The following is a 13,824-nucleotide window of genomic DNA, read 5'->3' on the forward strand; positions in this document are numbered from 1 at the left end:
TCGCTAATGCTACTTAAAATAGGTTTATTGGAATTTTCAGATTTTTTTTTTTCCCTGTTAAATCCACGGGAAAACCTATTTGGAGCAAGATCTGAAGGGCTTTTCCCAAAACTAAACTTGGGATGTTTTCCTGATGGTTTTGTCCTATCACTCTGGCACTATGCCCTTCATGCAGATGTTATCAGGACATTTTATAATCCAGTACTTCACAGCATGACTGAGGTTGGCAGATGTCCTTCTTCGCCAGCCCCTGCCCCAGCAGAGACACCCAAAGCAGAGTGCCCAGGCCCATGTCTAGAAGGCTCTGAGAGATCCCCAAGGAGCCTCTGGGCAGCCTGTGCCAGTGCTCTGTCACTGCACAGCACAGAAGGGCTCCTTGGTGTTACAGAGGGAACCTCCTGTGCTCCAGTTTGTGCCCATGGCCTCTGGTCCTGGCACCGGATGCCTTGGAGGCAGACTGTATTCATCAACAGATCAAAGCCTTGAAATCTTGCTGCACTCAGGCACACATCTCAGCAAATCCCCGGGTCACTCTGTCCCTTTCCTATCCTTGTCTTTGTCTTCCCATCTGGCTTGGTATCTCAGATGGGGCTTATGCGGAATGACCTTGGGAAAGCTGGGATGCTTCCAGTAGGCACACACCTCTGTCCTTGCTAACAGTCTGCTTTATGATTACATTTGCACCAGATATATTGTTTAGACTAAAACAGAAAGTGTCCAACAGTAAATATAGAAAGTAAGGGGAAAATGACCCTCCTTTCTATGTTATAGAAAGCTTCATAAAGATAACAAGCCACTAAAGTTTATGACAAAGATCCCAGAGTAGTACTGTCTTGCTCTTTATGCTTCAGCTATCTGCACAGTTTTTGGACTGCTTTTGACCCCTTTCATCCCCACCTGCATCTTCCTCCTCTCCCCTGCCTGTTTCTGGGTCATTTTGCCCTTTGAACTGAATTGTACCCTTCCATTTTTCACAGGATTGCTGTCAGTTCTCCTATGGTCATTTCATCAGGTAGAGTTAACCTCATTTGGTGGTGTTGTAAAGCACATCTGGGCTTGTCTCTTCTCAGTAAATGCTCTTAGAAGTTTTCTATGCTGGTACTTACACAGTTAATGAGTGCCATGTCTTTGTAGGCTAAAATATCTGGCTCCAGAGTCCCTGTTATATGGTAATGGTATGCGTGGAGATAAATCTTTGGATTTTACCATTATTTTATTCCAGGCAAAAATACAGAGGAAGGGGTCATTTATAATTCCAGACTTATGGATCCTTCACCCTTTTCTCCTTCTCACACCCTCCTCCTGTACTACTATATCTTAGGTTAGACCTAAACTTCGGCTAAAACCCTTGAGAAACACAAATCATAATGAGCAAATGCTGACTGGCCAGATATAGAGGTGCTAAATGGGGGGAAAAAGTATGGCATATTGTTGATATAATGTGCAAAGAACGGAGCAACTTGGGTTAGAAGGATGCTGTAGTCCATCAAAATACTGGAAATGTTATTCCTTGTTAGTTTTATGGGAAACCCTGGGCAGTCTGTCAGAAGAGGAACAGTGTGATTTTGTCATTACTAATGAGCTAGTGGCTGTGGTGCTCTGAAACAGATGAAAATGATATAAAGAGTTTACTTGGTGGGGGGAGAGAAAGCAGTAAGTTAGAGAGAGAGAGTGACAAAATTATGTCCCAAGGATCCTGGTTCTCCTTGATACAACATGTCAAAAGCTGGAAATATTCCAGCATGGGCTGTAAACAGCTTTGACAACCTGATTGATGTGAGCATTAGCAGAAGTTACGACATCAAATATATGATCCTGCAAGCGCTTATTTTTCCCCATGAAAATGATTATCACAAGCACTCTGCCCAGTGACATGTGTGATCTTGTACCTGTGGTTCCACAGACACACCACAAGAAGATGTCTGTGTAATGAAGAAAAGCTATCTCTCTTATGCATTTTATATGTATATGCAAGTGACAAGACATTCAAAACAAGGATATTTCCGATAAGCATATTCTGCAAAGAAAATAATACAGTAAAAGAAAACTTCATAAAGCAAAGACTCATCATTTGTCAGAGAAATTGTTATTTCCCTGCTCTCTCTTGGTAGTCCAGTGCAACCTGCAGTGCCGGCACAGTTTCTCCTCATCATGCAAGCTCAGTTCACTGAACAGCATTCTTGCAAGAGAGAAAGAAAAGAGAGAAAATAGCCTTCTGTCTCCCTGGGTTATGAGGGAAATTTGACTTCTAAAAAGATCTGGAATCCAGATGTCAAATAAAAAGAACCCCACTTTTTTGTTTTTTGAACTGACTTTGGTTTTTAGTCAGTTTTATGATTGCTGAAGGCTTGGAGTTGGCAAGGGTAAGCCTAGTCAATGAGGCTGTAAAGTGAAGCAGATAACAGCATCTTTGATCAATCAGGCGAAGAAGATAAAGACGCTCTGCAAAAAAAAATTGGCCTGACAGCTTCAGAAATATCTTTCTTTCTGTCATTCATCCGTTCTCAGGATGAGGCTTGTAGAAATTAATCAGCACTGGGGTGGAAGGTGGGGGAGATACGGGCTGATGACATGTGCCCTGTCTGTGAGCTGGTGACAGGCTTTGGTTCAGTCATTTCAGATGAGGCTTCCTGGGTCACAGGAGTGCCCCTTTCTGCCTCAGCAAGGCGGCATCGGGCTGCTTGCTTCTTATTAGTGTCAGGTAGAAATCTGAGCAAGACAGAGGAGGACAGTCTCCAGGTGCCTTGTTAGGTACAGAAGATGTGACAATCACAGCAGCAAATAATACGAAGTATTTTATGGCTCAGGAAGGACATAGTGGTCTCATGAAAAAAAAAGAGGTTTTGCAGAGATATGGCAGACAGAACAGCTGTTTTTTTCCTATGCAGTACAAATCTGTGACTAAACATGCAAGCAGGCGCACACTGTGCAGCTTTCAACAAGCTACAGACTACTGTCAGTTTGACTTTAGATAGGAACCACTAACCCATTAGTGTCTTTCTATTTTGAGGACCCTCGGTGTTTGTCCATTCAGCAGTGAGCTCCACAGCACTTGGCCCATGATGAGCTGGGAGGCACTAGTGAATATAAGCAGTAAATCATATTTTTTATTCTCTGTCTATGCAGAAAACAATTTGATAAGATAGGGAGTGAAGTGGCATTAGCTTATTGTGTAACCTCAGTGCTCATATTACATCAAAAGGTGTTTCAGTTAATGGGGAGACTGCCACATACAGTATTTGTACCTTAAAGAGAATGTCCTGGGGGCTTGCAGTTTCTACCACAATGCTCAGGTGAAATATTAAGAATTAACATGCAAAATGTATGTGTGAGCATAGTGTATTTCCACCATCTCACCCCTGTTTACAGGGAAAGAGATGAACCATCCATTCCCCAAGCAGAAGAGGCTTCTTTTGCAGCTAGTGCTGTTCAGACCATTAAGACACGTCTGCTGCTGTCTGAGATGAGTGACTGCTGGGAGAACATTTTGTCCCCCAAGATTTATGTTAGACAGCTATGGACAAGGGTACGTTCCTTACTCTGTAAATCCAAGATCTAAATTTTATGTGTTTGCAAGGGAGCCCATTGGATAGTACACATTATTGTGTTCTGCTCCACAGGGCTACCATAGGAAACCTGCACAGCAGGTGGCTGCCATCATTTGAGTGCACTGGATGTAAAAGAACCACTGGGGGGGTTTGAACTGAGAGCATGTGCAAGGTAGCACTATTATCATAGCCTTTATATGCAGCTGTGCAGTCAGAGCCTCACACTCAGCCCGCATGTAGGGTCACCCCATTGCTCTTCTCATCAGCTGCAGTAGCATATTTGCTGTAGCCCACATTCAGCAATAGAAATCTGCTTTAGCAAGGGGTTTGGCTTGATGACCTCTATAGGTCCCTTCCAGCCCCTACAATTCTGTGATTCAATGAAAGCAAGACAAAGTTGCTGCCGTGTGTGAGGAGTGTCTCTTCCCTGCCCCATCACACGTCCCACCTCATCCCTTTTTCTCAGACTTTGCTCACTGAATCACTGATGTTGCAGTAATATGTACATCTTCAGGGAATTTTTCCTTTCACCTAAATGAGATGTGGGCATTAACTCTGTAACATATGTGGGTTTGCTGTTTTTCTTTTCCCTTCTGAATGATTAAGAGGCAAAGTACAACACCAAGTGAGGAACAACAATAGTAATAAAAGTAGTGTCATATGTCTCCACACTTGCCCCACTGAGATACACCACGCCATGAAGCTTATGTCAGTCACTGATGGGACTGCTCATCTGAGAGAGGCAAGGAAGCAAGGACATTATAATTAATAAAGCTTTGCAGGAAACAAGTTATTGTGCTTGGGGCGAGAAGTGGGAAGGAAAACTCTTCTCTATTATTTTTTGAAGAGTTAATTGTCACTAGACAAAGACTTGCTGCGTTAAGCCAGCAGGTGCTGCTTTATGACTACATCAATGTTAATGATATCCTCCGGACACATATGAAAACAGTTTAACCTATTTCTTTCTCATTGCATTTCTCTGGATGCATGTTCTGGCTCCAGTTATTTTTACAGTGTCAACACAGAGCTCTTGGATGGACCATGACCCCAAATTTGCACAGAAGGAAGATTTATAAGAACAGGTAACTTTTGTCATCTCCAATCACCCCAGGATAGACTTTGCAGATTGAGAGTTGAGGGAGATGGATAAAATGAGCTGTTTCTCTGGCATAAAATCATTCCTAGGGGTTACATAACATTTCTAAAATTACATTTAACTGTTCCTAAGCGTACCGAATTGTAGTACCTGGGATCTAACTATTTATTCTCTTCTTTTATTGCTCAAATACCTCTTCTTCTGGCATACCATTAAAAAAAACCCACTCCAGCAGCAATTTAAACCCTGAGATGAACAGGTGTTAAAATCGTGTTCCTCTGAGCAAAATGTGCCATGGTTCATCAAAGCATGGTACACGCTACGGGGGTAAATCTGTGCCTCCAAAAAGCTTGAAACTGTCTCACCTCAGCATCACTCCATGTTTGATGTTTAGGTATAATCCTCCATTCCATTAATAATAATAATAATAATAATTCCTATGCTTTTTGCATGTTTTTGTCAAACCTACTCTCTTCAGCAATAGTCTTGAAAGGCCCTTCAAGCTGTTTGTATTGTTAACAAGACACTTGTATTGCACAAATCCACCAGCACCAGTCAAAGTCTGGCTGCAGTTTTAATGGGCAGAAAATGTCATGGGAGGAGATCCCTTGGAGATGGGTGATGAAACTACCACCATACAAATGCATGGGATCGAGAGTGTTTCTGAAAGTCAATCCTGATCATAATAATCTTGCCAAACATTTGCTGTGCCCCAAGAGGTTTAGGGAAAACAAAACGGGAGAACAAAAGCTGTATGCTTGTTAAGAGCAGGAGATTTGTACTAAGGAATGCTTGCCCACTGGTGCATGAGTGCAATGCCAGGTGAGGTGTTTTGTAGTTTCTTGAAGGATGAAATGCACTTATCTAGTGCAGTTAATTTTAGGGAGACAGGGCAGAAGAATGAGGCAGCAAGGGTGGTATGTGGAGTTAAGAGCAGAGAAAGCTGGTCAATAGGACAGGGAAGAAAGAGGCCTTACAGAATCATAGGAGGTACTGGAGCAGGTCCAGAGAAGGGCAACAAGGCTTGTGAAGGGCTTGGAGAATCAGCCCTATGAGGAGAGGCTAAGGAAGCTGGGGCTGTTTAGTCTGGGGAAGAGGAGGCTGAGGGGAGACCTTATCACCCTCTTCCAGTATCTGAAAGGTGCTTACAGTGAGACTGGGGCAAGTCTCTTCTCACTGGTGACAGGTGACAGGACGAGGGGAAATGACCTCAAATTGCGCCAGGGCAAGTTTAGGTTGGATATTAGGAAACACTTCTTTACAGAAAGGGTAGTTAAGTACTGGAATAGGCTCCCCAGGGAGGTGGTTGAATCACCATCCCTGGATGTGTTTAAGAGCCGTTTGGATGTGGTGCTCAGGGATATGATTTAGCAGAGGGTTGTTAGAATTAGGGTACTATGGTTATACTGCAGTTGGACTTGATGATCTTCAAGGTCTTTTCCAACCTGGGTAATTCTATGATTCTATGATCGGAGGGAGAGGGGCAACCTATGTATTCATCCTTCCTGGAAGTGGCATGTGTAGCATGTTCTGCATAGGAAAAGGAGAAAGAAGGCATGAACATCAGAGACAGGAGAAGATGCAGAAGAATGAGTGCAAAGAAAATGGTGGAGCTGGCATGTAGTGAAGAGCTAGTAGAAAACCCTGCCCATTCCACAGATCTAAACGCGGTGTTTTGGAGGTCTTCAGGTGTCGTGGTTATCAGTGCATAGCTGTGAAACCCACAGAGAACATGGCAACCTCCTTGTGGCATGCAGATCTCCCTGTAGCATAGCTGGATGTTTAAAATAATCACCTGTTGTTATTGCTATTGCTGAAATAACACTCCTTTTAACACAGATTGTGGAGATGCTGCCAGTGCTGCAGGTGAGCTGTCAACAACAATTTCAATGTATCTAAATTTTCTTGGTTTGCCTAATTAAAAACGTCAGAAATTACACATGTACAAACACAGGTCAATTGAGCATTAAGGCTATAGTGTCAAACAGTCAAAAAACAGGAAATACCTAAGGTTGTATTTCTGAATGAGCGACGTTGTTCTTCCCTGGTAGTTATCCACTTAGCTTTGTCTTTTAATTATCTGGATTGGCATCTGAATAGATTTTTAATGTGGCATTCATGATTCCTTGTGCTGCAGTGTTTGTGGTGCACTGTCTAGTTTGTGTGGCACTGTTTGTAGTACACTGTCTAGTAAATCCTAATGGAGCACTAATTTTTTAAGATCCTAACTCCCTCTTCTTCACAGCTTTTAAAATAAAATGCAATGGTTATGTTTCAGTAAGACAGATCCTTATTAAAGCAGGAGCTGGTCTGATAATGACTTAAATTGGTACTACGCGGCCATCACATGTTATTTGATAAGCTTTCCATTATAATTAAGAAGTGGCTAATGAGCAATTAATATACAGGATTACACACTTAGCTAATTAGATGATTTTACTTTTTTTTCTTTTTTCTAGATTAAAATGTACAGGACCCCATAAATCACTATTAAAGATTTCTTAATAAGTCTGAAACCACAATTTTTTCCCTGTCAATCAAAACGGAGCTGCTGGCTTCTCCTGTGGTCCATCAATGCTGTTCATCATGGCAGAGGAAACACTGCCTTCAACATTAGGGAAAATGCCCTCAGTCTCAAACCTTGCACCCATTTGCATGACGTTGTGGCTGAAGTTTCTGCACACTCTCTGCTCCTGCCTTTGCACACTGAATCATAAAACCATAGAATGGCTTGGGTTGGAAGGGACATTAAAGACCATTCAGTTCCAGTCTCTTGCTGTGAGCAGGATGGCCACTCACCAACTCAGGTTGCCCATGGCCCCATCCAACCTGGCCTTAAGCACTTCCAGGGATGGGGCATCCACAGCTTCTCTGGGCAGCTGTGCCAGCATCTCCCCATCCTCCAGAGTGAAGTATTTCCTCCTAATGTCTATTCAAGATCTCTTTTAATTTTTAATGTTTTATTTAACACTGAAATAGCAACAACAATAAAAAAAACCCACAACCAGTGTGCTTCTTCAGCAACTTGGAATGCGCTGTATAGTTTGAACAGACATAAATAGGAGAGTGATATAGTAATTGGGCAGTGAGTATTTTTTTGGCAAGGATCATGAGTGATGTGTCAGTGTATCACTGAGAAGAACACAAAGGAATTGCATTGATGGGCAATGGCTTACAGTAGGCCAATAGTCCGCACATGATTTTGATATGCTTTTTTGAATGAAGTAGACAGAAGGCAAAGTAGGACTGATATCTCAGATGGAACAATATAAAACTGTATCTCTGTAAGATATCATTTGCTAACAAATGTTTCAACAGGAAAACTGTGTGTATTCCTGTAATGGAGATAACGTTGGTGCATAGGGCTTCTTTACCAAAGTGCTCCTCATGCTCAAAGCACTGCACAAACAAGAATTAACTTCTCTTGACAGCCTGAAACACAAAGCCAGTATCACAAACTCACTGTGTGCTTGAGGAAGTGGGGGTAAGAAAACAGATGGCTTATTCAGTGTCCCAGAAGGAACTGACAACAGAATAGAGTAACAAAAGTAGGTATTTTCACTTATTCCGTCTCTCGGATGACCTAGCCATCCTGGCTAGTGTTGGCATGGGCATGCAAAGACTTTGCAGAACACTGCAGGTTTGAAGGTTACTGAGGCACGCTGGCAGCAGTGCTGTGATGTGGTCCCTGGAAGGGCAATTAGTCTGAATAGATGGTGACAGAGGGGTGTCCTTGAGACCCTTTTTGATCTCAGAAAACCTGCTCTGCAGGCTTTCCTCCCTGCTCTTGCACTGCTGACCAAGTGTGCTCAGTTCCTCCTGGGCAGAACACTGACATATCGCTCCAGCCACATCACTGCCACGTGCTGACAAAACACTATTTTTACTCCCTGTGCAGTTATTCAGGTCAAGAGAAGATTCAAGATCACTCACATATGCAAGAAACTTTTTTCCGACTCAGTGGGATTTGCATGAAGGCACAGTGCCCTGAAGAACAGGGGGTCAGTGTGGGGTCAGCTGCCTGTGCTGACACCGACAGAGGCAGAAGCAGTTTTCAGAAGCACAAATGTGTTCGGGGTAACAGGAAGTGCCAGTGGATTCCTTTGGATTCATTAAGGAAAGTTTCAGGTTTGTAACACGTTTTTAAAAGTGGAGAATAATATTATGCATTTGCTAAAAGCAGATTCTTTTGATTACAGGCTCTTGCCCAAAAGCAAAAGAAGGAAAGGGTTGAGCTTTTGCTGTAGATACGTGTTATCATTCCTAATGGGAAGGAGTATGAGATGGGATGGAATATTCAGGGTCCTTCACACAGTTTCTTCATAGCAGCAGCTCTGCCCTCCTTTGCTTCCATTTTACAGCCAAAGACTGGCTGATGACCTGTCACATCCCAGCATGGAGATGCATTTCCAAACTGGAGAATACTGTGTATATGGGGGGAGGGGAGGGAGGGTGGGGAGATGCTATCATCCATTGCTGCCCAGTAGATTCTCCTCTTCAAGGAGGAGAGAAAGGTCAGCTGAACAATCTGGTGTAGGGTGGGGTGGGGGTTTGGGGGTACATGGCTTTGGTTCCAACTAACACTGAGTTGTAATAGCTTAACGTGAAGAGATAGTCTGAAGCTTTGGGAAAAGCATTCAGCCTGTAAGTAGGTTCAGTCCCTTCTCACAGAGCTGGAGTTACTATCTCTTGACGGGGAGGGGAATGCACTCAACATTATTTCTGCCTTCACAGCCTTGTGAATGACAGCTGTATCCTTAGGGCAGTATAGCTCAGAAGTCAGTGCAGCTGCTTTGAAAAGTTCTGCCGTGAACATCTGTGTCTTTACAATTCTGGTGTGTGTCTCCACATACATGTATGCACATCTGATATTTGCTAAATTGGATCCAAATATATTACTGTTTGAAGTTGTAACTTTCACCAAAGAAGTGACTTGCCAGAAGAACTTTATTCAACCTTCAGGACAATATTGCATAAGAAATAGTGAAGGTATGCAGCTAACTTAGTTCCTAGTAGTTCTGGACCAAGCAGGCTTTGCCTGCTAATAAATCCATGGCGCCCTTTTCCCTGTTAGCTCAGTTTTCTGTCGGCTCTTAGATCTTAAAACTTTCATCTAAGGTCTGTGCCAGTGGTCCACAGACTCAGGTATTCAGAAGTGCAGCTGCCTCCCCTGAGAGCTGCAGCAGCTGGACAGCACCCTGGCACTGCCATCTGACAGAAGGCCAGCTTCTTCTTTGGGGGATATTTTCCAGCTTCTCTTTGCAGGATCCCAGAATTTGAACAGAGGAGAATGAACCCCAGGGAGTTGTCATAGGAACCTCTGATTTACTTACTTATTTATTGTGTTGTCTGAGATGAAATAGAAACAAGGAAAAAAATTACAGAAGAGAACTGTATGCCTAAGTTTATTATCTTTGCAGAACACTGAAGCTGTACTATACATTAAACTTCCAAAAGCAATAACAGTCACTTTGGGATTGATTTCAAGTTGGTAATTTTCACTGGAATAGACATTAATTGCTGTATTTATTATTCAAAAACTCTGATGACAGGAAAAAAGATGAAGAAATAATCCACATCTAAAAGATTAAGCAAATAAGAGGGAGAATGAGGTTATTAGAAACATAAAGACATGGAAGCAGGCATAGCTGCTATAAATAATATCTAAACTTGTAATGCATTAATGCCCTGCATGTTCTATTTTCTTCTTAATGGGGTTCAGTGATGATCTACTCTTTAACTTATAGTTACAGAAAAACTCATATCCATGTTGTCCTTTAAAAATAACTTCAGCTGTCATAGCGCATACACAGAGGGAAGTGTTTTTTGAACATATCAGCATTGGTTCAGCCAGAGACTTAATGTGTTAGATTCAGAATAAAAGCAAAATTTCTTTTAGGAGAGCGTGATGGAGAGACAATCCATCTAAACTGCTCTCAGTTATGTGCATCAGAGAGGGAAGCCGGGGTTCAAGAAAGGACGTGAGAGCTAAGCTATTGGAAAGGTCATTTCCATGAGAAATGACCCAAATGTGCAATGCTGGGAAAAATCAAACAAAATGGGCTGTGAGGAAGCAGGAGTGGGGGGGGGGGGGGGGGGGGGGGAGGCTGGGAGCTCCTGGCCTTGTGGAGTGGGGGCTGGCTCTGGGCGTGGTGATCGCATCACAGTGGGTTCCTTTGTCCTGTCTCACCGCCATGCCCCCCCTGTACAGAACTTGGAGCAGAACTTCAGGCTAAAAAACCAAGCGGGGACCTGACAGCTGTGCAGGGCAGTGAAGAGGGAAGAGTATCATCTCCAACAAGCAGGTGAGTACATGCTGGTATGTAATTTGGTGCCTCCAAAACACCTAGATCTGCTTGATTTCATGCGGTCTCCCCAAATCCTGCTCCTCCAACCCATCTCCCCATCCCGTGGAAGGAATTTTTAGTTTGGGAATATGAATAAGGGAGGTGGGAAAACTCTGAAGCCTGGGTTGACCTCTCCCCTGCAATACACAAGAGCTGATAGAGATGCTGTCAAGTTTAACTGACCCCAGGACAACATCCTTCAATGCTGTATATATTATATACTGCTGTTTATCCTCAAAACTTGCCATATAAACACTTTAAACATAAGTGGCTTTAGCTGTCTGCCCATGAAACTCAGTGAAGGGTGGGTCTTGGCTTGTGACGCTGGCTGTTTTCTAATCAGGGTTTAGGGATCAGTTCCCCCTGTGATTCAGCTTCCCAGCATGAGGATAATGGTGGGGACATCAGCACCCTCTGAGGGAACAGGACAGGTCTGTGTGAGGCAGGGAGCAACAAATTGCTCACTGTGCTCTGAACACAATGTAAGGGGGAAAAATAAACTCAGAAACTGGCAAGCAGTTGCAAACAGTGGGAAATCCCTTTTAGCAGAGGAATGACATTATGCAAACACAAGTCTGATGTGAGATAAACCAGATGGCAATGCGGAAGGCAGCTCTGAAAGTTAAGCAGAGACCTTGTATCAATAAAATCAAGTGTTACGGCAAACAGACCCATATTGCAATTACTCCTTCAAAAAGGGATTTTGGGCTTTGAACAGTAGCGATATGTCTTTGAGCTTTCAGGCAAGCTTGGGAAGGTGAAGAAGGAGGCAGCTGTGGGTGGTGGATCTCAGAAGTAACTGGCAGGAGCCCAGGGAGGCAGCAGCTGGCAGAGGTCGTGGGGCAAAGCAGGACAAAGGGTTCAGTGTCCTGGCAGAGCTGGGCCATGGCTTTCACCCCCTGTCAAGTGCTTGGGACAGATACAGAGGCAAAATGGCTCCCCACCAGTCATACGGCAGCACTGGATGCCACATGGGACAGGAGGGTGACCGGGAGGCTTTGGGGGAAGAGGGATAAAAACAGGCAGTCAGCCTAACTCTTTTTTTTTTTTTTTTTTTTTTTTTTTTTTAATAAGAAAAAACCCAACAATTTTATGCTGTTTGAAACACTGAACAGGCTGTGGTAAAAAGAAACAAATAATTTGGTTTTAAAAAGTAGTTCAATCTCAATCTCATTTCACATGACTTTCTGCATTTTATTATTTTCCATGACTGTAAAAATGATGCAAAGGGATGAAAAGAGAGTTCAGGTTTGTATATCAAACTTTGTGGTGCCACCAAGGTGTTGCCTTCTCCACAAGTGCCTGTTTTCTCCTGTTCTTTCAGTCCTAACCAAGCTTCATCTCCAGCTTCTGTGTCATCTAGTCCTTGCCAGTGGGCAGTGGCCTCCTGCAGAAGTCTTTTCATGATCTTCCTCTGTTTGCCAACAGATAACCATGTCTGCTTTTGACCTGACAAACCAGAGCACACGGAGTACAAAGCCTGAGATGGACTCTATCTTCCCACGGATGAAACTGAGGGATGAGACATTTACATTTATTGATGGTAAATGGGTGAATGAGGTGCACTGCCAGCCAACATTTGCATCCCAGAGGAGACTCCTTAACAAGAAGATGGAGAACGAGTGGAGCATCTGGGAGGAGAACAGAGCCCTCTGGGAGGAAAACCAAGTCCTCCGTATTGAAAATAGGATGCTCTGGGAAGAAAACAAGGCTCTGCAATATCTCCAGACACAGAACAAAGGTGTCCAGCTTGTTTACAGTGACGCCATCCAGCAAAGCCTCCAGAAGGATCATAAGCTGTCCCCGTTCTTCCCAGAGAGGCATTTAGGTTTTCAGGTCAGTCCAGGCAACAGGGCTCTCCAGGTGGTCAGGGAAAGAAGCAGCTTCTTAGAGTTTTTCCAAAAGCAGAATAGAACAGTTCCCACCATTTGGAAAGATCAACAGGCCTTCATAGTCCAGGAAGAGAACAAAGGTGCCAGCTCAGTTCAGAAGGTCACTGAATGTACCACTGAGGGAGCTGAGGGAGAAGGTAGCCTTGGCCCAACCTCCCAGGAGGAGAATGATGCCAAAGAGGAGAGCACCACGCCAACCCAGAATGACACCAAGACTGCACCAAACACAGAGGATGATAATGAAATCCTTCAGGCTCTCCAGGACTTATACCAGATTCTCCAGGTGTTCCTCAAGGAGAAATGTCTTCCTGATGACAGAGAGAGCCTTCACGCTCTCCAAGAGGAGAAAAAATTCTTCCAGGAAGAGTACAAGAAATTGAAGCTGCAGCTGAATAATGTGAAAAACACTGTGTCAGACATTACAACTCAAATGGAAGTGCTGGAGAAAGAGCTCATCGCCATCACTTTCCCAATATATGAAGAAGAGGGGAAGAACGTGGCAAACGAATATCAGGCTGGAGAGATTTGAAACCTGGTGCTGAACCTGCTAGTTCTGCTTCCTGGAAAGTGCCTCTCCTTGTTTCAAGGAACGTAATAAAATCCAAGCAAAGCCTGAACAAAAATTGAGGCTGGGGACTATTGTGTTATTCTGAAACTTTCTTATATTACCTGGGCAGATTTCAACTTTTGGTAGTGTGGTGCCTGGAAAACATGCTTTTCAGCCTTTTGGGGGGATTTTCTGATGATGGGGCCTGCATATTCAAAACAGTTCATTATTTTCACTCCTTATTTGAGGTACCTTAGGTTGGCCATACTTTTCAAAGAGATGATTGGCACTTCCTGAAAATAAGAAACTCAAATAGGAACTGAGTTTGAGTCCCCAGTTGTCCCCTTCTTATGGCTGGTCATGTTCAGTGTCTGAACTGTACCTGCTGCTATGA

The 13,824-nt window shown here is 43.5% G+C and overlaps 1 protein-coding gene across 1 annotated transcript; it reads left to right on the forward strand.

Annotated features, from left to right (window-relative positions):
* The first annotated feature begins 10,822 nt into the window (after window positions 1–10,822).
* On the forward strand, window positions 10,823–13,498 carry CBY2 (chibby family member 2). The gene is made up of 2 exons (XM_072361526.1): window positions 10,823–10,949; window positions 12,420–13,498. The coding sequence occupies exon 2, from the start codon at window positions 12,426–12,428 to the stop codon at window positions 13,410–13,412; it is 987 nt and encodes a 328-aa protein (XP_072217627.1). The 5' UTR covers window positions 10,823–10,949; window positions 12,420–12,425; the 3' UTR covers window positions 13,413–13,498.
* The last annotated feature ends 326 nt before the right edge of the window (window positions 13,499–13,824 follow it).

The sequence above is a fragment of the Excalfactoria chinensis genome, chromosome 1, assembly GCF_039878825.1.
Source record: "Excalfactoria chinensis isolate bCotChi1 chromosome 1, bCotChi1.hap2, whole genome shotgun sequence".
NCBI classification, from domain to species: Eukaryota; Metazoa; Chordata; class Aves; order Galliformes; family Phasianidae; genus Excalfactoria; species Excalfactoria chinensis.